Consider the following 24,951-nt stretch of genomic DNA (forward strand, 5'->3'; position numbering starts at 1 on the left):
CAAAGAGATCATATCGACCCCCTGACAGTTAGTTTTAATACCACTAATTATTTTGGATATAAGAGTAGGACTCACTTCTTTAAGACTGAAAGTTGAAGTTCCAAACCTATGGTATTCATAATAAGTTAATAAGGAAATGTCAGTGTGTTTAGAGTTAGGTATGTTAAGAAAATGATTATTTATATCTTCAGGCGAACAAAGTTTAGGCGGTAATTCAGTTTTTTGTTTTGGAGGTAGGACATTTAATTTAAGGTTCTTCCACAGCGTGACGGGAGTTTTAATGTGTCCGTTAATATGATAGTTAAAGTATGCTTTCTTTTCATTATGAATAGCCGAATTAACAAGTCTTTTAAAATCTTTATAATACTCTCGGTGTGAATCACTTTTGGTTTTACAATACTTAGTATGGGCCGCGTTCCTACACCTTATCATGAGTTTAACGTTATCAGTTATCCAGGGGTAAGAGCGAGACTTAATTAACATTGATTTGACAGGTGCATGTAGGTCAAAAATATACATAATACAGTTGTTTATAGAGTAAACCATATTGTTAATATCATTAAGAGCTATAATATCATGCCAAGGTAAAGCTTTCAAGTCATTGTTAAATATTTCAGGGTCAATGTCCTTTAATGGTCTAAATTTAATATGCTGAGGTAAAATTTTCAGTTTTTTAAAATTGAGAGTACAAGTAACAAGTGCATGATTAGATAATTTTTGGCCTATAATTTCAGTAGTTACACATCTAACTTTGGCATCAGTACAAATTATATCTATGAGCGTTTCACTCTGTGTTAGTTCAGTAAAGTGCGTTGGAGTATTAACAACTTGTTCTAAACTTAAAATATTAATGAAATTTAGTAATTTAGTTGAGTTTAATGAATCGTTAAGGAGGTCAATGTTGAAGTCACCCATCAATATAACATTGTCATAGCTAGAAAATGAATTTACAGAGTCCAATAGGGCATTTAAAAATATATCAACATTCAGCCAGGGCGGCCTATATGCTGTACCAATAATAGTTTTGATGCCATTTATGCTTAATTTCAGCCACATTTGCTCCACTTGTGGGCAGACAGGGTGTTCACAGGCACGGGCATATATGCCCTTTTTAACATAAAAAGCTAAACCACCGCCACGGCCACCGCACACTGTGACTGGTCATGGTGAGCTACGAATAGTGTAGCCTGGTATGGACGGAGCTTTGTTTTCTTCATTGGGTCGTAACCATGTTTCATTTATAGCTAAAATATCAATTGAATGCTGAGTCACTGCAACTATCAATTCGTCATGATTAGTTCCAAGAGAACCGGCATTATATAATCCAACTTTAAAAAAATTTTAGGGCAACCATTGGAAGACAAATATATAAAATAAGTAACATGACGAATAGATAGTCCAATCCTTACTGCAGAAAGTTGATTTTACTTTGAGTTGAGTAGCTATTATTGTAAGTGAGAGTTGTAGTTTACACAAGTTACCGGAGTACAGAGAAGCAGAACATATGTGAACATAAAAGTATTTTTTGTCAGAAAATAATGATGTGTACTTAATCAAGTAAAAATAACAAGGAAATAGTTCTTTGAAACCTTTTAAACTATTACAGTAAAAAACATATAAACATTTGAGGCTTAAACAGTATATAGACTCCTTCACACAGTTGTACATATCTCTTATGACCAGAGAGTAGATTCCATGGTGTTGAGAAATGCACAAATGTAGATAATATATAGTAACAAACAAACATATATTATGAGCTACAGTTTCATTTCTAACCACAAGTAGAGCAAACATGATCACATACCAAAAAGTTTGGTTAGGTCAATTTCAGAACGCAGGCGGTGACGGGTGAGCCATGCTCCTTGCGGACGTAGATGTTTCCATCCCGGTTTCCATTCTTATTAACGCTTCAGCATTATGCTGAGCCAGTGTCCGATTCACAACCGCAATGACACATACTTTCCTACGTGTTGTCTATTTGTACTTAATACTATTGTTGTGTCTTGTGTTGTGAATAAATGTATTTTCTTTCTTTCTTTCTTTCTAATTGAAATTGGCATAACGTTATTTCGCATAATTATTAATGCGCATAAAGTTCGCTGTTATGCACAATTATGTTATGCGAATCTGTTATGCGAATTCATATTAGGACAATTAATGTTATGCGAAGTAAGGGCACCCGGCCTTAAGACGTAAACGCCGACGTTCGGGGCTATTCTCATCATCAACGTCCTCTAGATCACGGCTGCGCGCGCGCAGGTCATCGACCGCCACCTTCTCTTTCACTTGCCGTGACCTTCGAGCATATTATAGCATATATTATACGGCATACTTATAGGCGGGGCTTGTGGAGAAATTTCTACATCACCATTTCCATAGATGGCATTCTGATTTCGAAAATACAAACTGAAATATAGATGCACAGAAAAACCAGAAAAATAAGACCAGCGCTGGGAATCGAACCCAGGTCCTCGGCATTCCGTGCCGCGTGCTATACCGCTACACCACCGCTGGACAACGGTATAGACACGATGTTTGTCAAATTTCATGGAAATCCGTTCAGTAGTTTTTGCGTGAAAGAGTAACGAACATACATGCAAACAAACATCCATCCATATACAAACTCTCGCGTTTATAATATTAGTAGGAAGTGGGATGGGATATAAGACAAATCCCATAAAAATAACATTTTATGTTGAGAGATCGATATTATAAAAAGTCGAGGTTTTTTTAGGTGAACGTTTTTAAATTTATTAAGATATCTTCTTCTCCAAAAAAAAAGTAATTTAACACAAAAAACTCCAAGCAAAGTTCAAGCGAAGAACACTTACAAAACAGAGAACACAATATCTTTTTACCTTCTTACTCGACTACGGCAAAGCCAAAGGAATAGTAATGATTTTAGCAGTCCATGTATGTTTGTATTTTTTCTCGTTAGACGCTAGCTAAAAAGCTGTTGAACCTGTCAACCACTCATCATGTTACAGGTAAAAGTTATTACGTTCATGTAATATTATATTACAAGCTTAACAAGCTCTGTAATAAGTGAAAGTACACGATCATTTACACTGCGGTCGAATGATTTGCAAGTGCAAATAAATCAAGGAGTGCACGTGCGTGCGGTTATTTATTTTAATTAATTAACTATTCTACTTAAGTCTCACTGCTATTTAGGCAAATGCTCCTTTCTTATAGTATTTTATGAAACAGTTTTACAACAGGGTTTAAAAAAGGTGAGTGGCGTAAGAAAAAGACGCCACGAGCTTTTTTGACTTACTTACTACTTATACAACGTTGCATACAATACTTTTTCTTCGACTGGGTACTTATTAATTACAATATACTTAAAATTAGAGAAATAGTAAACTTTAAACGTTTTCATACTTTAGTTGAAAATATGGCAAACGCAAAGAGAATGTACTTAAACAATAATAAACAAGTGAGAAATATGAAAATGTGTAAATTTGTCTAAGTTACATTTTGTTTTTGATTAACGTTTACTTGCCTGTGACGATGTTCAAAATACGCGTTACTTATATTGGCAGGGTATGGAATATGATCGGATTTTTTTTATTCTATATAAAAACCATATAAAATATGTAATTGGCTGCACCTTAGCCTGTCCGAACGTACGAATAAAAAAAAAATAGTGGTTCGATCGATCGTTTTAGCAACATTACGATACAGTGCTGTTATGGGGAATTGACAGTGTTATGGGGAATACACTTTTCCAGTATCTTTTTTTTTTTTTTATTCGACTATCCAGTCGAGCAAGGCAAACGAGCAAGTGGGTCTCCTGATGTAAGAGATCACCACCGCCCATAGACAACTGCAACACCAGGGTATTGCAGATGCGTTGCCAACCTAGAGGCCTAAGATGGAATACCTCAAGTGCCAGTTATTTCACCGGCTGTCTTACTCTCCACGCCGAAACACAACAGTGCAAGCACTGCTGCTTCACGGCAGGATTAGCGAGCAAGATGGTGGTAGCAATCCGGGCTTGCACAAGGTCCTACCACCTGCCTACCATCTTATTATGTATGCTGTTATATTACTGTTCGTCACAGACTACAGTACCTATAGGAGTAGAAGAAATATTTTTTTTAATCAGGCGTTACTTTGCTCATAATCATACAAACTATATGGGTAACTTTCGTAACACAAAGGAATCAATCAAGTTTTCTTAACTAAAGCCCTATGTACAATTTCTTTGCAATTCCCCCGATCTCTGTGTAGGAGTGTGGCGTCTGAAAGGCCACTCACTCCCGGGCAGAAAGCCGGGATGCCGAATCATTTACGTGTGTCTATGGTGGCCACAGTGACCCGGTCTTCTAGCGAAGATCGGGACACTGATTGGTTGAGCCAGTCGCAAGTATATTCTGTTCACTTTGAACGGAATGACGAATGGGTTCAGTATATAACGCTTTGCAGAGCTGAATTCCCTCTCTTTTCCCTTCTATTTCTCCACACGTAAGTGCAAACCAGACATATCAGTGCCGTGATAACTGTGTATTGTGCATACCTGTATGATATATACTAATAAACACTTAAAACACCAAAGGAGTATGCGTTTGTGTGTGTGTGTGTGTGTGTGTTTAAAAGGAATTTCGCTTTCATACTTTCCTCTGACCCCAGCGTTACGTCACAAGTAAATACAGGTTATCTGTTCTCCGTGAATTATATAGCTTTCTCTTTCGGTCACGACCTAGGGTGGTGTCGCGCAAGGTTGACGGCATCGACGTTCTTGTGATGGGAAATTAATGCGAGCTCCCAAAACACGATATCAGACGTATTTAAGAGTTCTGTATCTTAGAAGAAAAGAGATAATCTGTCTTTTTATCTCTTCTTTGTTTGTTACCGTTAACGATTTAGATGACATTCCGTATACAAATAGTTTAAGTCCCGGGGAAGGGCATAGGATAGTTTTTGCCGGTTCCCGTTTATTATAAAATCACTGTATGTCTGTCTGTCCACTACACTTCTGTCACAGTCAACTTGCTCTTAACCTCTGAATAAAGTTGAAACGTAAACGTATCAAGTAAAATGTTTTGAGACTCCAACTTACCGATCTCCTTTGGGGGAACTGAAACAAAAAATTTAATAGGTGAATCCAATGACAAGAAGATTAAATAATTAAAGGTACAGTCACCAGCATTAATATCTGCCACAGCGGAGCGTGCAAAAATATCTGACACGTCCTTCCTGCCCTAGAAATAGAGTCGTATCAGATATTTATGCACGCTTGTTGTGTCAGATATTGGTGCTGGTGACTGTACCTACATTCACTGTAGCGACGTCAAATTCATATACTTACCGGTGTGGCCTGTAATACGAGCAAAAAATTAAAACATATATTGTCCTCGTGAAACTGAACAACATTAGATCAGCGACTTTTTAAATAATTGAGTCTTTGAATTTTCCTTTTTTCATACAAATTAAATACTGCTATCAATTAATGTACGCCATCCTTGAACCCAACTGACGTCGCCTGTCACGCTACAAACATCAAGCATTTTACTTTACATTGCTTCTTCGAATAAAATTAAAAGTGTAGTAAAAATTAAAAAAACCAATTATCTTTAAAAGTCGCTGAACTAATGTTGTTCAGTTTGAGGAGTATGATCTATGTTTTAATTATTTGCTCATATTACAGGCCACACCCGGTATTTTAGGTATAGTCAATCAATTTACGACGGCCGGGTGGTACTATAGCCAAGTGTTTAGAGATCCTGACTACGAAGCTTGAGGTCCTGGGTTCGATCCCTGGCCGGGTCAGATATTTGTATTAATAATACGAGTGTTTGTTCTCGGGTCTTGGATGCTTAATGTGTATTTGGGTATGTATATAAAAATCGGTTCAGCTATTTTTAAGATAATGAACTTTGAAATGATTACGGGCGTTTTCAACTTTTCCATTTTCCGTTAACCCAAATTTTAAGAAACGGATCCTACTTTGTAGGGTTCCGTTCCCAGAGGGTAAAAACGGGACCCTATTTTACATGTGTTCGTTGTCCGTCCGTCTGTCACCAGGCTGTATCTCATGGACCGTGATAGCTAGACAGTTGATATTTTCACAGATTATGTATTTTCTGTTGCCGCTATAACAAAAAATACTTGCTAAAAACAGAATGAAATAAATATTTAAGGGGGGCTGCCATACAACAAACGTGATTTTATGCCGTTTTTTTTCGATACTAATACCGGCAACAGGTAGAAGCTTGAAATATTCATATAATATTTAGTCGTATATATTCACTTTAAAAATAAATAAGTAAATAAAACTAAAATAAATATTTAAGGGGGCTCCCATACAGCAAACTTGTTTTTTTCTGTTTTTTTGCTAATATCTAATGTGCATAGATAATGGCATGGAACCCTTCGTGCGCGAGTCCGACTCGCACTTGGCTCTTTTAAAAAAAAAAAACGACCATAATTTATTAGAAAGTAAGTTGCTGACTACCTTATATACCTACTTATTATTTTTCAAATTAGCAACACTATGTTTAGATACTCGAATCGTAACTGATGATCATAGCCATAGCTAGTAAAGTTCATAGTAGTTGCTATGGTACATTGAATCCTTTTTGTCCATTATAGTAGGCCCACACACATCGCGATTAAAATTATTGCGATAAAACTTCGTCTTCGGCCTACGGCATTGTGCATGGCCACATTGCAAACAAAGAAATATCGATCGATAAAGAAACCCTTTGATGTGCGCGAGTATACCGGCAGTGGGACGAAGTGTCTGCCGCTTCGCCCGAAGTTCCGAAGTACTCGCGAATATTCAGCCACACACATGTTCGCGTTATCGCTATGTAGACCCGTAGGACTAGGTTTTGAGGCTTCAAAAATATTAAAGTTGTTTCTTTTCCGCATATAGCTTCCGGAGCATTTGCGAGATTTATTCAAATAAAAAAAAAACAACCACAAATCTTCAAATTGCTGAAAATGCAGGCAACAAAAACGACACAAAACGCTACAATAAGCTTCATAGGTACGACTGTACCCACAGGCAAAAAATAAGAAACTTTAGAATTCTTGAAACTTAATACCTCAAAAAAACGTAGCCCTATCGGCCTAATGTGCCGTCACCCTTCTGTGCTGAACATGTCCACAATTGATGCCGTAACCCAGTGGCGTAGCTAGGTAACCTAGGGCCCTGGGGCAAATAAAAAAATGGGGCCCACTGCTATCAAAACTGGTAAGGTTTTTTGAAGTAAAATCATTATTATATACAAATACTTTAAAAATGCTAGGCATCAACTTTATCATCAGCTATAAAGCAGAATTTCGAGGGCCCCCTGAGCTTGAGGGCCCCGGGGCACTGCCCCGCCTAGCCCCTTGGTAGCTACGCCACTGCCGTAACCCTAGGTTTCTAGTTACCCTAGTTCCACACTGCTCGCGAAGTTTAACGTGGTCAGGCGAATACGACAGTGTGGAGAGGCACTTCGTCTTACTTGGTTCAACTCGGTCGGTACTTCAGTCAACTTTCCCGAGTATAGGTAGTGCCACCAGAGTTGAGGTCACGCACACAAGAACATGTCGTGTAATGACAGCGGGATTTTGATATTTACTCATTCATTTAATTCATTCTCCTTTTGAGCAATCTGTTCTTTTTGTAGCTGTGTGTGTAATCATTCAATGAACTAAAAGAATTTCCTTGCTCACCCGCGACCTTACGATAGCTAAGCTTATGCAAAATATGCGTGTTCATGCAGTTCCTCCACCTCCACGCTGTAAGAACACACACAAATCACACAAACCCATCTATCACCACCACCACACTACACTGACGCGTTTCGAACTCAACCAGAGCTCATCTTCAGAGTGACACAACCGTACATCATGCTACCAGTTGTTAGACAAGCAAATTCCAGGAAAAAGGAAGGAAGGGATTTGAGCAAGGAAATTCTTTTAGTTCATTGATATGGACCTCCGCAAAGTAACGCCTGATTCAATAAATTATGTAATTTTATTTTTTATTTTTTATTTGACTGGATGGCAAACGAGCAAATGGGTCTCCTTATGGTAAGAGATCACCATCGCCCATAAACATCTGCAAAACCAGGGGTATTGCAGACGCGTTGCCAACCTAGAGGCCTAAGATGGGATACCTCACGTGGCAGTAATTTCACCGCCTGTCTTACTCTCCACGCCGAAACACAACAGTGCAAGCACTGCTGCTTCACGGCAGGATTAGCGAGCAAGATGGTGGTAGCAATCCGGGCGGACCTTGCACAAGGTCCTACCACCTGCTAATCATTCAGTTCAACTCTCGTAGCACTACCTATACTTCGTCGAAAACTTTGCGAGCAGTGTGGTAGCTAGGGTTAGATTTTCGCTGTTTATCCTACAGATACGCTAGTAGTTATAATTAAAAAAAAACGTAACTGCAGGGCTACTACGAAACTCAAAACTCAAAGTTCGTGTCGTGCGGTCCCTCTGACACTTATACTATTTAATACGAGAGCGAGAGGGACGGTACGATACGAACTTCGAGTTTCGAGTTTCGTAATAGCCCGCCTTTATTTCGCTGTTTATCCTTCTAATATAGTAATAGACAGGGTGTATGAGTCAGATTGAAATGACGTCGCCCTTAGAGCGAGTCAGACGGCATTCCGAGGGAGAAAGCGAATCTCACGAAAGTTGTCGGACCAACACCGGTCATCCTATACTTATTAAATTGCTATTTATAGCTGTTGCCTTATCTGGAATTTTTCGAGATTTTTTTAACAATTATAGTAGAGTAGGACAACATAGTTACCTATAACGCGTTTAGGGGCATACATGTCCAAATGTCAGAAAGTCCAGGTGTCACATTGTCCATGGTCAAAAAGTCCGAAGGATGAAACGTCCTAGTGTCTAAAAGTCCTAACGTCAAAAAGTCCATAGTCAAAAAGTCCGAAGGATTAAACGTCCTAGTGTCTGAAAGTCCTAGCGTCAAAAAGTCCATGGTCAAAAAGTCCGAAGGATGAAACATCATAGTGTCTGAAAGTCCTAGCGTCAAAAAGTCCATGGTCAAAAAGTCCGAAGGATTAAACGTCCTACATTTGGACATGTATGCCCCTAAACGACCCCTACCTTTATGATACATTTACACGCTTACCGAGACTTGCCAAGCGTCTACCAACTCCAAGCCTAAACAAACGCTTGAATGCCATTTACACTCTTGTAAGGGCGTCAGTGTATTCCTGACAGGCAAGCATGGCAGACGTAGATCTCGAAGTTGCTTCGGTTCTTGTGTTGAGCTTCACATATTTTTATTTAAAGAAAAAGAATAAAATTTCTTCGTTAGTCCAAGCACTCATGATGGTCACAAAATTTTATTTAATATGAGAGAGAGGGAGAGTGAGAGATAAACATTTATTTACACATATTCGATACACATAAAAATACATTAGATGGAGAAAAAAAAAACATCGAATAGTATAAAGTGGACCCCACTCAGCATAAAGTTACGGCAAGCCGCAACGCTGTTTTTCAGTGGGTGGGTGCTACTTAACAAAGTTCTAGCCCACTAGACTTGTTTTCTTCTTTTTAGTATTTTCAAGGCAGTCGGGTTTATTGATTTTATAAATTTATTGTTTTATTTCACACTTTTCTGTGAAAATGGTAAGTATATTAAAATGGTTATAACCCATATATTTTTAGAATGGGCTAATTATTAGCTTTCATTTGATACCCCACTGGATAGATTTGAATAAAAATCATTTTTTTAAACTTACAATTTGGCGTCAAAAATCCGGCATTTTAATTTCATGGGGTGACACTCTTTCCCGGTCTGGATAACACCGACATGGAAATACCGGCCCTGTTTTTTGTGTACACGAAAAACAGGGTCGGTATTTTCATGTCGGTATATTATCCAGACCGGGAAAGAGTGTCACCCAATTTCATGTAAGTACCCAGTGTCACTCGCATCGTTAAGACGAATCCAATGACGTATCATTTATCAAAATGAACATAGGAATAGACATACATACATACTTACATACATACATACATACACGTCAAACACATAGCATTCGAGTCGGTTAAAAATAACTGATTTCACAAAATGAGAATCAAAGAAATGAATGAGTAAGTCAAAATCCTGCTGTGTGCAACTCTGGTCGAGCTACCTACCTATGTAAATTAACTTACTATACGTGAACTATATGTAAATTAACGCTCAAATAAACAGCGACAAAATTATTAAAACACTACCTTTTGCCGGCTTTGCCCGCGTGGTATTCGATTATCGCGCGCTGTTCCCTCGGAAACTGTGCATTTTTCCGGGACAAAAGTAGCCTCTGTCACTCTCTGGCCTATAAACTATCTCTATGCCAAAAATCACGTCGATCCGTCTCTCCGTTTCGACGTGAAAGACGGACAAACATACAAACACACACACTTTCGCATTAATAATATTAACTAGCTTTTTCCCGCGGCTTCGCCCGCGTGTAAGTCAGTTATCGCGCGCTGATTCCCCAGAAACCGTGCATTTTTCCAGAATAAAAAGCAGCCTATGTCACTCTCTGGCCCATAAACTACCTCTATGCCTCAAATCACGTCGATCCGTCGCTCCGTTTCGACGTGAAAGACGGACAAACATACAAACACACACATTTTCGCATTTATAATATTAGTATAGATCAAGAGATAAGAATCCCTAACCGGTTTAAAAAGAAAACCAGTTGCGTAATTCCACTTATTTACAAAGGTGGGTTACGGCGACCGCTTAATTTGACAAAATAATGATTTTAAACACTCTGAACCGTATTAAATATAATGACCCGGATAACTCACGTCTTAAATCGAGTTTAGCTCGACATGTTGTGTGCCGGTGTCAGTTTCGTCGGGTAGTCGCGCGAGCAGACGGCGGCCGCGCAAGTGCGCGTGTTGCGGCAGCCGCTGAGTCGCGTTGCTCCGGAGACGAAGGGCTACGGATTAGCCCACATGTCGAGCTAAACTCGATTTAAGACGTGAGTTATCCGGGTCATTATATTTAATATGAGTGAGTCTCACGGTAGTTTCATGTTCAAAACTCTGAACCGTGACCAAATTCAGTAACATGACGCGTTGCATCATAATTTTAAACCGGTTGTTACGTAAACTCATTTCCTTGATTTTCAGCCGATATTTTGCATAAAACGAGGCGAAAACGCAGTTGCCAACTTAGCAACTTACCCTCCTGTTTTTAGGGTTCCGTAGTGGCCAAAACGGGACCCTTAAGGTCCGTTTAGACCTTTATAGTTTCGCCAAGTCTGTCTGTCAGTCCGTGGATTCACTCAGAGACTATCAATGCTTGAAAGCTGTAATTTTGCACAGATCTATGTAGCGAGTATGCCGACAAAATGGGCCCGTTACCCTTTTTTAGGGTTCCGGAGTCAAAATGGAAAAAAACGGAACCCTTATAGTTTCGCCATGTCTGTCTGTCTGTCTGTCTGTCTGTCCGTCCGCGGCTTTGCTCAGGGACTATCAATGCTAGAAAGCTATAATTTTGCACGGATATATATATGAAAACTATGACGACAAAGTGGTACAATAAAAAAATTAAAAAATATTATATTTAGGGTGTATATAGACGTAAAGTGGGGTGTTTTTTTTTTCTCATCCAACCCTATAGTGTGGGGTCTTTTAAAATCATTAGGGTTTGTTTTAATTTTTCGATTCAGTGATTTGTTTATTCAACTTCAAAGTGCAAATTTTCAATAAAATCGAGCGTTCCCCCCCCCTTCCCCCCCTCTAAAATCTAAACCGGTGGGTGGAAATATTTGAAATAATTCACGATGGTAGGAAGTATATCAAACTTTCAAGGAAAACTATAACGGCTAAGTTTCCTTGAGAATTTTTAGTAGTTTAAGGGGCTGTTTCACCATCCATTGATGTGATGACGTCTCCCTCTATTCGAACATGACAAATAGAGACGGCATCACATTTAACCGTCAGTTAAGACTAATTAATGGATGGTGAAACAGCCCGTAAGAGTAAATAGCAGCCTAAGGTATAAAATATACCTAAACTTAGAAGATTGCGTATAAAATACGAAATCCTGAGAAAAATATTACTTAATTTTTTTGTAATGGCTACGGATCCCTATCCTGGGCGTGCACGACACGCTCTTTACCGGTTTTTTTATTTATAGTTTTCTTCTGTGTTTCGAAGACTTTATTAATAAACCAACATAATCCTACTAATATTATAAATGCGAAAGTTTGTGAGTGAGTCAGTGAGTGAGTCAGTGAGTGAGTCAGTGAGTGAGTCAGTGAGTGAGTGAGTGAGTATGTTTGTTACTTGATCACGCTGAAACGGCTGGACGGATTTGGATGAAATTTGTCAAAAAGTTAGTTTATAACCTGGATAAAACGATCTGGGTTAAAACATAGGACTTTTTATCCCGATACTCCCACGGGATAGGAATAAAATCACGAAATAACAACCGCTGGGCTTAGTCATGAAATTTGATATGTAGACTAGGTAGCTGGACGTCTAAACTAACACACTTAGTGCTGGACTATTTACAATTGTTTAGGATAATTACCAGCCCAAGTATTTATTGGTTTAAGCGTTAAGTACTTTGCGAAAGTTCAACAGATGTCGCTGTTCCATAAATATTACTAACTTTACTTAACAAAATGTATTGTTATAATGAGTTTATTGATCTGTAAATCATTATCTAACCCATACTTAACACCTTTGCTTTCTAACTGTGCCCGACAAGTGACAAGTCATTATTTATCCAAGAAAATCATTAGACATTTCAAGAAAACAAACTTTTAAAACACATCTGTTAGTTTAAGCGGTTAATGGGTATTACGTTTTTTGCAAAACTTGTACATTTTGGTAAATGGTTTTTGAAGTATTTGCGTAATTTTAAGTGTTTTGTTTGTCTCGTTTGTCGCTTTACTTAGTTCATATGTAAAAGGTATTGTAACATTTACTTTTCTTTATTTTTATGTAAATGTGTAATTATTTAAGGAGGTCTGACCTACATACAGATAAAACTAAAAAGAAAAGCTTTCTTAGATTCCAGATGATTTGAATTTGAATCATTAAAAACTTTATTCTATTCTATTAGGAAACAAGTTGTTTGTCTCTCACAACTTATGGTATTGTTGGAAAGCCGCGAATCTCTGTCTATCGGCGTTGCATATTATGTTATTTACGAGTTTTGGGCATCGAAATTGGGCATTTGCAGGTGGTAGGACCTTGTGCAAGGTCCGCCCGGATTGCTACCACCATCTTGCTCGCTAATCCTACCGTGAAGCAGCAGTGCTTGCACTGTTGTTTCGGCGTGGAGAGTAAGACAGCCGGTGAAATTACTGGCACTTGAGGTATCCCATCTTAGGCCTCTAGGTTGGCAACGCATCTGCAATCCCCCTGGTGTTGCAGGTGTCTATGGGCGGTAGTGATCTCTTATCATCAGGAGACCCACTTGCTCGTTTGCAATCCAGTTAAATAAAAAAAAATGTTGTATAGATGGTACGGAACCGTTCGTGCGCGTTCTTCCAACTCGCACTTGGCTAGTTTTACTAATATTTATGCATGTTGTCACGAATTAATGTTTTCTTTCTTATTACTACGCAATTGTTTAACACCCCGCCTGCGTGAGGTCACACATTTGGCACTTTCTTTCGTTACCCATTTGTGATGTTAAATATTTGACATTATGTAACCCACCTATTATATTTCAATACGCAAGTGTACTTACGTATTACCGGAAGTCAAGGGGCGATATTTTCACAAGACAAGTAAATATCGCATTATGACAGCGATAGTTATAAAATCAGCCTTATTTTTACACTCGCGACTTCGCATAAGTTTCTCTCTAGCAAATAAACCCAATTTTATCATGTCTAAAACAAAATAAGTGATTTAAATTAATTTTATATATATCAGGTGCGACAGTTCAATCGGATTCTAGACCTTACTAAATGCGGTTTTTGACAACTCCTGGATAGGCCACACTTTTATATTACCTATTATGAAAATATACAAAAGCAGCCAATGTTTAGTGTAGAAAAGAAATAATTCGGTTGAATATTGAATTTATAGTAATTTTTTGAAACAGTATTTGTCTCTTTCTAAAACGTTTTTCTTTATGCAATAGATAGCGCTGCTGGCGTGTGACATCACAAACAAATATGTCTTTATCTGTCTAATCTTGAATTTCTATAATTTATAACTGTGTTTTACTTAAGGGCAGCCACGCTTTAAACAAGCTTTGATTTATAAAATAAATAAAAAAGTGTACAAATGGGCTCTATGTAAATATTAGGTTCTTATTCTACCTACCCAGAAATGAAGTTCAATCCAAACTATATTATCTTTACCGAATATCAAATCAATCCGATCTGTAGGTGAAATATAAATTGCAAGAGTTGATCTTAACAATCATACAAGCACATAAGCTTGTAAGAATGTGGTACAAAGAGCCAAAGGCAGCTTCCGCTGTAGTTTTTTTTGGTTTGACATCACAGATAGGAAGCGAAAACGAAAGTGTCAAATACGTGACCGCCGCGCGAAGTGTTAAACGATTTCGCAAAGAGCATGCGGCGTGTTATTTGGCACTTAGCAAATCAAGGCACAGAATAACTAATACCGTTAAGGGTTGGTATATCTTTTGTGTAAATAAAAATCAATTCTGAATTTAGTTGCTTGGCTTATTATTTTTGTGTTTTGTAATCGAAACAAGGTTTTTATAAAATGAAATGCTTAAAAATTGTACGTAATAGTGAACATTATGAATTACAAAACTCCGCAATTTCTTCCGCGTGCGAGATTAGGAGTCATTTCCGAACCTAGAGCAGCAAGTTTAGGATTGTTAATGTATTAATTTCACGTAAGTATTATATTCTATTTTATTCTTATTTCATATTAAGTTGAGTTAGGTTTTGGCAACAACGATTATTTTACTTTACTTTCCTTTTCTATTCGCGTGAATGGAATGACACGATACGAAATTCAAAAATCGAACTACGTAGTATAAGGCCTGAGGCCTAAGGGCTGAGGTATTGCCTAACGTTTCTGACGATCGCGTTCGCAATCAAATGACAGCTCTTGTATTTGACATCTGTCATTTTATTGCGATCGCAAGCGTTTGAAGCGTTAGGCAATGCGGCCTCAGTACGCGAGGCTATGCCTGTTATTTTATCCCAGTCTTGTTTACACGGCATCCTGCCTTTTCGCAGAAATATTCCCAAATGTTTAATTTCCCATACTATTTTTTTCCCAAATCAATTTTTTCCCAAAAAAAAATTGTTCTCATTGCTCGTATTTTCCTATGGTTTTATAGAACACAGTAAGACTAGGTTAGGTTAGTTTTATGCATGTTCCGAATAAAAAACGCGGTTGCAAAGAAAATCATGAGTTGGGACATGAAACTGTTTGGCAAATGACATTTGGGAATAATATTTCGCCGAAAAGACAGAGAACCTTCTACGCATTGCTCACTCTACACCGAACTCTATGGTATCATCTCTGCAGGGCTACTAACGAAACTCGAAGTTCGTATCGTGCCGTCCCTCTCGCTCTCGTATTAAATAGCATAAGTGTCAGAGAGGCCGCACGACACGAACTTCGAGTTTCGTAGTAGCCCTGCTGCTTTACACTTTCACCCGGCTTTCACGCGCTCCTCTGTTTGATTTGACACAGTCACGCCAATTATTTGACATTCGACAGCTAATGACATGTTGACATTACGTCACGCCAGGAATGCTTGGAAACGGAACAATACCGGTTTACAAATAACATTGTTTTTTAATAGTTTTTCACCGCATTCACATTTCGTTGTCTCGTTTTTAAGGTTCCGTAGCTTAAAAAGAAAAATGGGACTCTTATACACCGTGTTTTTTTTATTTCTGTTAACTTCGGCAGACGGCTCAGTTCATTGAAATGAACTAGGTAAGTACCAGATAATCAAATAAAAACAAAACTTTTTTTTCCGAGAATAAAAACTTTTTTTCGTGCATATTTTTATTTTTTATTTGACTGGATGGCAAACGAGCAAATGGTCCCCTGATGGTAAGAGATCACCACCGCCCATAAACATCTGCAACACCAGGGGTATTGCAGACGTGTTGCCAACCTAGAGGCCTAAGATGGGATACCTCACGTGCCAGTAATTTCACCGGCTGTCTTACTCTCCACGCCGAAACACAACAGTGCAAGCACTGCTGCTTCACGGCAGGATTAGCGAGCAAAGATGTGGTAGCAATCCGGGCGGACCCTTGCACAAGGTCCTACCACCTGCAAAATAATAATTAATATAATTAGCTTCACAGTCATTTTAGTAATAAGTAAATATCTAAATTGTAAAATAAAAAAAACTTGACAAATAACATTGACGTGAGACATAAGAGAGACATCAAATAAATCCATATACTTAACTATCTTTTGCTAAATATGTGTGAATTAAAAACTTATAAGTTATGGACTTTGAAAAAACGTCATAAATTTAAGGCTTTACGCTGTTTTACAGCGAATAATTAATTATCTTAACTCTTGATTATCTAATAAACAGAAGAGTTAGGCCACTAGTGTTTTAGATAAAGTAACTTTTATCGACCTGTAGAATGTCCCCTTAAAGTTAACGGAAGTCAAAAATAACACGGTGTAGCATCTGTGGGGACAGCAGTGCCGCCGCCAAGTCGAGCAAAAGCATGGCACGGCCGTACCATACTTTTCTCGAAGCCATTCCATTCAGGCTATTTTCAACATCCTGTAATTTTGTCATGGCTAAAGCTAGACCCTTTCAGTTAGTAAACCGAATTTCATCTAAATCGATTCAGCTGTTTAGACGTGATGAAGTAACAAACAAACAAACTTTCGTATTTATAGTATTAGTGGGCTATGTAGGTGGCAATCTGTCATTCTTGCGACATTTCTGACGCCTTCGGAAGTCCGCTGTGAAACGCACGCGCAGCTCAAATAACGTTACACTTTAAAGCTGGTTTTAATTAGAGATTAGAAAGTTTTTTTTTTAGTTACGACAGGACATGCAAAGATGAAAATAGTTTGTTTCTATCGATTTAATGCAACTGGGGAGGTGAATTCTTTCCGATTTTTTTTTCTGATAAAAATTAATAACGCGGAAGCTCAAAAGGTACTAATCTTTATTAAGTACATAATAATTATCTTAAGTAAAAAAAACTGTCCGGGCATTTTATTCTCGTATCTAGAAGTGATAATTGGATTGTTCATCTTGTGCGTGAATTTTACAGTTAGCTTAAGTATTTATATGTACCGTAAACTGCTTCAACTTTGCCCTCTAGCTCCAACATTGCCTGAATCGATTTAGAGTCGATAACTTCGCACTCTTATAGGTTTTAAACTTTGATCTACACGGGAATTATTATTACACACGCACACACAAAAATCACGCCTGTATTCCCAAATGGGAGTAGGCAGAGCACACGAAACGTTACCGCTTCGGAGCCACTTTTAGCAATTTTAGGTTTTTAAGATTGACAAAAACGGTACAATAGTGACAGGTTGCTAGCCTGTCGCCTACGGTATACCTTAATTATTATTACGGGAGATAAATAGTTTAAAAACCTAGAAGGGTGCTAGTCATCGACTCTAAATCGAATCAGGCAATGTTGGCGCCAGAGGGCAAAGTTGAAGCAGTTTACGTACTTAAAGTATTAATGTATGGTTAGGTTGATGTATTTTGTTGTTGCCCTAATTTAACATTAAACCACCTGCTAAAATCTATTCCTTATTCATTTCAATTCTAAATGATGATTGTAACAGATTGCTTTGAAGCAATAAGGTCGTCGATTGCTTATCTTTAGAATTTTTCATGTATTTCCGTTTTCTGCACGCTTACTAAATATTTGTGGTGTACAGTCGAGCAAATTGAATTATGACCTTTGTGCTATAACGTCATGTTGACATCTCATACTTTTGTCAATTTAAATCATAGTGAAATCGAGAGATCATACAAAATACGCGCGCGCGCTAGCTTATATTAAAATGTCGTAAGCGACAAAATGGTTTTTGTCGTTTCAACTACAAATTACAATTTAATAAAATAAAATCCAACTTGAATGTTGAAGTATGGGTTAAAACTAATTTAATATGAAAACTTGGAATCTTAATTTGATCTGGGTTGCCTGTAACAAGCAAATCCCTGTCTTACAGGAGGTATCTTTGATATTTTTTTCTGTGCTATAAAATTTTACGAATCGTGTTTCGGCAACTTGGAAAACAAAGTCATTGAAATGAAGAATCAGGTTTTCAAATATCACTTTGATATGTTTTGTAATTGCTGAGATAAAACTAGATGTTTTTCATCAAAATGCCCAATTCGTCGTCTTAAAAGGCTCCACCCTGGTTCATGATTCAATTTGTTCAACTGTTTAATATAGAGTACTCTACTTTCTTAACTCTTCTTCTTAACTCTTTTTTTATCACAGAGACATAGCGCCATTTTTTTAATCTATTATTATCGTCTATTATCCAGCGTGTGCGGGGCAGTGGCAATAGGATCCTGCAGATGATTGCGGATAAGTTGGACTCCGCGGTCCTTGGACGCTTCATGGATCTCCATGTGAGGAGTGGGGATCGGTGAGGTGGTCAGGTACCTATTTGTTGTTCGGCACTTTTTTATATTAATTTTTCTACTATAACTAAGAACTAGCCGTGGTGGCCTAGTGGTTTGACCAATCGCCTCTCAAACAGAGGGTCGTGGGTTCAAACCCCGGCTCGCACCTCTGAGTTTTTCGAAATTCATGTGCGGAATTGCATTTAAAATTTACCACGAGCTTTGCGGTGAAGGAAAACATCGTGAGGAAACCTGCACAAACCTGCGAAGCAATTCAATGGTGTGTGTGAAGTTCCCAATCCGCACTGGGCCCGCGTGGGAACTATGGCCCAAGCCCTCTTGTTCTGAGAGGAGGCCTGTGCCCAGCAGTGGGACGTATATAGGCTGGGAATGAACTAAGAACTAACATAGTATTTAAGCTTTTTTTTGTCACTAACTAATAACTAACAACATATGGAACCCGTTTTCCGAATTAAATGATTTTTATTTTTATTTTTTATTTTTAACTTCCCTACCAAACATATTTTCAAAATGACAAATCGGAAAGTGCCAAAAATTATTTCGTGTTCGTCATTAAACATTAATTGATTCGCTTAGATATTCCTCAGCAAAACCAAACGCCGATCAGACTTTCGTTTAGCTCCTAACAAGACTATTAACACACATGCAAACGAGCGTAGCCGATTGATTTACGAATATAATAGCAGAGAAACTATACTAGATCCAATGGTGTCAGTATCACCGAAAATTAATGTAATAAAACTAGCGAGTCGCCCCGGTTTTGCACGGTTTCAAGTTTAAGGGCGCACCGAGCTGTTAGCGCATTTATTGCATTAATTTGATTTTCATCATCGTCATCCCAGCCTATTTACGTCCCACTGCATGGTATGTGCATGTGATTTCGCACATAAATTTCGAAAAGCGAGGTGCGAGCCGGGGTTTGAACCCACGAACCTCTGCTTGAGAGGCGATAGGTCAAACTACAAGGCCACCTCGGCATTGTTTTTAATTTGGTTTGTTTTTAATTAATTTATTTTATGTATTCAGTAATTCAATTATTGTTAGTCAAATAACTTATCATCTATCCCACTAATCCCACTAAAGTTTGTGAGTCTGTTTGTTTGTTAACTACTAACGTCTAAACCAATGAGTAGTTATCTACCAGTCTGAAGTCGGTGCGTCAGCACGAGCCAGCAGGAGTGAAACTATAGGTAGCCGCCTAACTCACCTACGCACTGCATCATCATCATCCCAGCCTATATACGTCCCACTGCTGGGCACAGGCCTCCTCTCAGAACAAGAGGGCTTGGGCCGTAGTTCCCACGCGGGCCCAGTGCGGATTGGGAACTTCACACGCACCATTGAATTGCTTCGCAGGTTTGTGCAGGTTTCCTCACGATGTTTTCCTTTACCGCAAAGCTCGTGGTAAATTTCGAATGTAATTCCGCACATAAATTTGGAAAAACTCAGAGGTGCGAGCCGGGGTTTGAACCCACGACCCTCTGCTTGAGAGGCGATAGGTCAAACCACTAGGCCACCACGGCTAACTCACCTACGCACTGCATATTGGGCTTCAACCACTCCTGCTGGCTCGTGCTGAGGCACCGACTTCAGACTGGTAGAAAATTATTTTCATGGTTTTTGTAGTCGGTTAAATTTTTCGTTATAAATTTTTTCCACCCTTTTTAGTGTAAATAATTTAAGATACAATAGTTTTATGACAACTGGTCGTCGACTTTTACAATAGATTGCTTTTTCCGATGCAGAGACTTTCTTTATTGAGGAGTGCTTCACCACCCATTCCATTTCACCATATGCATTACGAGGAGCATAAATTGCTTAGCAAATGTGTTAAAGTAAGATTGTTTTTTTGGAAACCAATCTTAATTTGATTGCTTAGAAACGATATCTCTTGTTGAGCGGTTAGTTCCAAAGGAATGCCGAAAAAGTTTGAGGGCTTACGGCATAGATGTCGCTAGCGTCGCTGCTTAAGTGACTAAGTAAGAACACAAGCTGAGATATGAGGTGCATAGGGAAATTCGTGTCGGTACTTGACCATCAGTGGTGTAGCGGTATAGCACGCGTACGGATTACGAGGACCTGGGTCCGATTCCAGTGATGGTCTTATTTTTCTGTTTTTTCTGTGCATCTATATTTCAGTTTGTAATTTCAATTTGTGTTAAAGTAATTAAAGTTGAACCCATGAAATACTTGTTATTGAGTAGTAACTCCGATGGTCAACTGTGGCCTTCATCATCAGTTCCACTTCACCAAATGATGATTTTTAAGAGCAAATGCACGAGTTACTGCTAAATATATCAAAATTACCATAGGTATCCCTAAAACATTTGAAGAGTTCCCTCGATTTCCTTAGAATCCAATAATTAAAAGACCTAATTTAAAGCATTCCTAGACGAACGCAAAAAAAAAATCAAATCAGTTCATAAATGACGGAGTTCTGAGGTAACAAACATTAAAAAAAAATACAACCGAATAGATAACCTCCTTTTTTGAAGTCGGTTAACGAAACCGGCCAAGAGCGTGTCGGCCAGGTACGGATAGGTTACAATAACTAAAAATGGTAGCCGTTACAAAAAATCCTTGCATAACCTGAGAGGAGGGATCTCTTATTGTGAGAGGAAGCCTGTACCCAGCACTGGAATGTGTTTATGCTGATGAATGTGTGAATAAAGTGAGCAAGCTACATTCATACAAAGTAACAACGAACTTGTGGGAACTATTGTTCGAAGCTTTAGCCGGTAGCGCGGCAGAGATAGGCAACCGGTTAAAAGACTTAGAGAACTAAACCAACTGGAGACGTCATCTGCACTAATGCGACGATATGCTAGTGTAGTGTCTTAAAAAATATCTAACTACCTACATAGTTAAATTATCAAAGAAATTATGGGAGGAATTTATTTTTCCTTTGTCAATTAAACAAAAAATTATAAAGATATATAAATAATAAAATAAAATAAATATCATAGAGCACTTGACACCAATTGACCAAGTCCCAAACTAAGCAAAGCTTGTACTATAGATATATATAGATAAACACATATTAAAAGATCAGTTAAAGTTCCGCGTAAGTAACTGTTGTAAGAGAAAGAAAGAGGGGTGTTAGAAGTTTGACATCAATGTATGTCTGTCTGTCTGTAGCATCGTAGCTCTCAAACGAGCTCTAGGCTGATTTCGATGCAGGTTTTTCGTGAAAAAGCGAGTTTCCTTGTGGTAATTTTAACTATGTTTCATTAAAATCGGTTTAGCCATTTTGAGATATTGATTTTGAAATTGCAATATCGGGGATTTCTCATTTATTTAGTCTATTTTTTAAAGAGGCATATATGTAGGTAAAAACTTGAGAATATGACCTGTTATATGTATACTATAGTAACGGGAAAAAAATATGACCAACAATAATTATTTATTATTTTACAAAAACATTACATTATTTTTACATTATTTACTAGTCCTTCCTTCTTTCTGTAAAAAGGTTGCCTGGAAGAGATCGCTCTTAAGCGATAACCCCGCCTATTGCTTACCTTGTAATTTTCTCTGTGTACTTACCTGTTTTCTGTACCGCTTACTATTTCTGGTGTACAATAAAGAGTCATTGTATTGTATTACATTATGACTTATAAAATCATGGCATTCGAAAGGATCCCACATACAACAGGTCACCTTCTTACATTTTTTATCTACTTATACGCCCGCCGTAGCCATGTCCGGTTGGTTTGTTACTTGAAGCCAGGCTCTCACGATGCCTTAGCAGATAAATTTCGAAACTTCCGACTTTGATAATAATCATTCACGTTTTTTTCTTTTTACAATTTTTAATTCAAACACTGAGGTATCGATACGATAATTATAGAGATGTAACTCAACGTCAATTATAATCATATTGTATCGATATTATAATGATGGTAATTATTTGGAAACAATGAATTGATTTTTAAGAATAATGAAGACAGGCTAATTAGTATGTAAGAGATCCCTTCTAAGAAAGATAAAAACTAAAAACAAGTGTATACAGTTAAACCATTTCATAGAGTCGCGGGTAACGCCTAGTTAGTAGTTAAAGTAAGGATATTGATTCTGTAAGACACGAAAAAGTTAATACAATGCAATGCAATAAATGAACAAGTCGAAAACCAAGATCATGATAAATATCCCAGAAGCGAAAAATCACACATTCCCAGTACAAATCGTTGATCATTACATCTATTTGGACCATAAAATCACAAGACCAAAGACAATATCTTAAGACCAGGGTATTTAATCAGTGTGTCTTGCCCGTCTTCACATATGGAATGGAAACCACCACCTTAACAGAAAGGTCTGCTGAGAAACTCCGTGTCGCACAAAGAGCAATGGAGCGAATAATGCTCGGAATACACCTTCTGGACCGAAAGAAAACGAGTTGATCAGACAGAAGACTAAAGTGAATGACGTAATAACAGAAATAGAACGCAGAAAGTGGAGATGGGCAGGACATATTGCTAGAATGGACCACAGTCGTTGGGCGAGAAGAGTCCTGGAGTGGAGACCCCGTGCTAACACCCGCAGTAAAGGACGACCACCAAAAAGATGGACAGATGATATCCGGCAACAAGCTGGCGTAAACTGGATGCGAGTGGCAATGAATAGGCAAGACTGGAAAAGTAGAGAGGAGGCCTATGTCCGAAGACGGGCGCTATAAGGGCTGTTATGGATAGATAGATAGATCGAATGCAATAACTCTTTATTGCACACCAACACAGCAAGCAGTAACTTACAGAAAACACAGGTATATACATAGAGATTGTCTAAGGTAAGCAATAGGCGGTTTCCAGGCAACCTTTACAATGGACAGAAGTAAGGAATAAATTTTAGCAGGTGGTGCAATTTACAGTAGATTAGAGCAGTATCAAGAATACATAAAACTAACACATACTATACACATACACAACAAATGTAAACAGATAGATAGGTAGATAGATACCATAACATTCATACGCAAGATGACAGATAGTGCTCTCTAAGCATGGACTTTGCGCGCCTCAAGTCTATCGGTAGGGAGTTCCATAACCGAGTGGCCTGGACAGTGTAAGAATAAACATAGAATTTAGAGTTTGAAAGAGGGACAGTAAGGAGAAAGTTCTGAGAGCAACGAACAGAAGTAACATAGCTAAGTCGCTCTTTGAGGTAGCAAGGAGTTGCAGGGTTAAAGAGAATGCCGTAGAGAAGATGGAGAATGTAAGAGTTTCGGCGAAAGCAGATTGGGAGCCACTTGAGCTGTGATCGGAAATAAGAAACATAATCATAATTAACGTAGGCCAAATACGATACGATACGATTTTGAGTTCGCTCAAGTTTATTCAAGTGCTCTTCTAAAATATGGGGATAACAAATGTCAGCATAATATTAATATTGGTATTATTGGTACATAACTATAGTGAATACTATATTTCCGTTTATTATGTCAGATAAGTTCGTTTTTAGGGTTAGGGTTAGGAAAAAACGGAACCCTTATAGGATCACTTTGTTGTCCGTCCGTCTGTCAAGACCCTTTTTCTCAGGAACGCGTGGAGATATCAAGCTGAAATTTATATCAAATACTCAGGTCTACTGTCCCTTGGAGCTGTGGAAAATCAAACTTCTAAGCCAACGCAATCAAAAGATACAGCCGTTTATGCCGCAAATTTCCGCAAATTTTTTAAACTCGCAAGGTAATTTTTACTACTTTGACATTTCGCGATTTGGACCGTCCGAGACATAGACATTAGTAAAGATTGACATTTTACTACTTTGAAATTTCGCGATTTGGACCACCCGAGACTTGGACGTGGCACGACTTAGACGCTGTAAGAACATGGACCTCTTACGATGTGGACGCAATTTCGACACTGGACATTTTACGACTTTGACGTAAGACGCCGGAGGGATCAAAACCTACAGGGTACTTCCCGTGAACTCAGAATCTTGAAATTTGGTACGAAGCAACATCTTATAGCACGGATAAAGGAAAAATTGTGACACCGTAAATTTTTAGTTACATCATAAAAGAAAAATATTTATATGGAACCCTCGGTGCCCGAGTCCGACTCGCACTTGGCCGGTTTTTTATCTTGCTATCTCAATTAGGTTCAGTAAACTAGGTGAGAAAGCAAGATAAATGCGAACTTTTCCGACAAAATACAATGGAAAAACATTATTCACTATCTGTATGTAGCTTGTACTCTACCGAAATCTCATCTTAACATTATATAACAATGACCGCAAATGATCACTGTGACCACATGAATTCAATAAAACCCAATTTCTGACAAAACCACGAAATCCGGATTGAAAAACGAATTACGGAAAATAATTATATCACGTACGGTACTGCGGTTTAGTTTGGACTTACATCATAATTTCAACTTGTGCTGAATTTACTC

General features: G+C 38.2%; 1 protein-coding gene across 2 annotated transcripts in view; it reads right to left on the reverse strand.

The window, feature by feature from the left end:
- The window catches only part of LOC141444530 (uncharacterized), a 48,130-nt gene that overhangs the window by 16,593 nt on the left and 6,586 nt on the right, over positions 1 to 24,951 (reverse strand). The window contains exon 2 of one of the 2 annotated variants that reach the window (XM_074110080.1): positions 5,066 to 5,083. The exons of the other annotated variant lie outside the window; for it this stretch is intronic. Coding sequence (XP_073966181.1) covers positions 5,066 to 5,083 — 18 coding nt within the window. The remainder of the gene's footprint in view (positions 1 to 5,065; positions 5,084 to 24,951) is intronic. 2 annotated transcript variants of the gene reach the window in all.

This window comes from Choristoneura fumiferana, chromosome 30 (genome assembly GCF_025370935.1).
Source record: "Choristoneura fumiferana chromosome 30, NRCan_CFum_1, whole genome shotgun sequence".
Classification (NCBI taxonomy): domain Eukaryota; kingdom Metazoa; phylum Arthropoda; class Insecta; order Lepidoptera; family Tortricidae; genus Choristoneura; species Choristoneura fumiferana.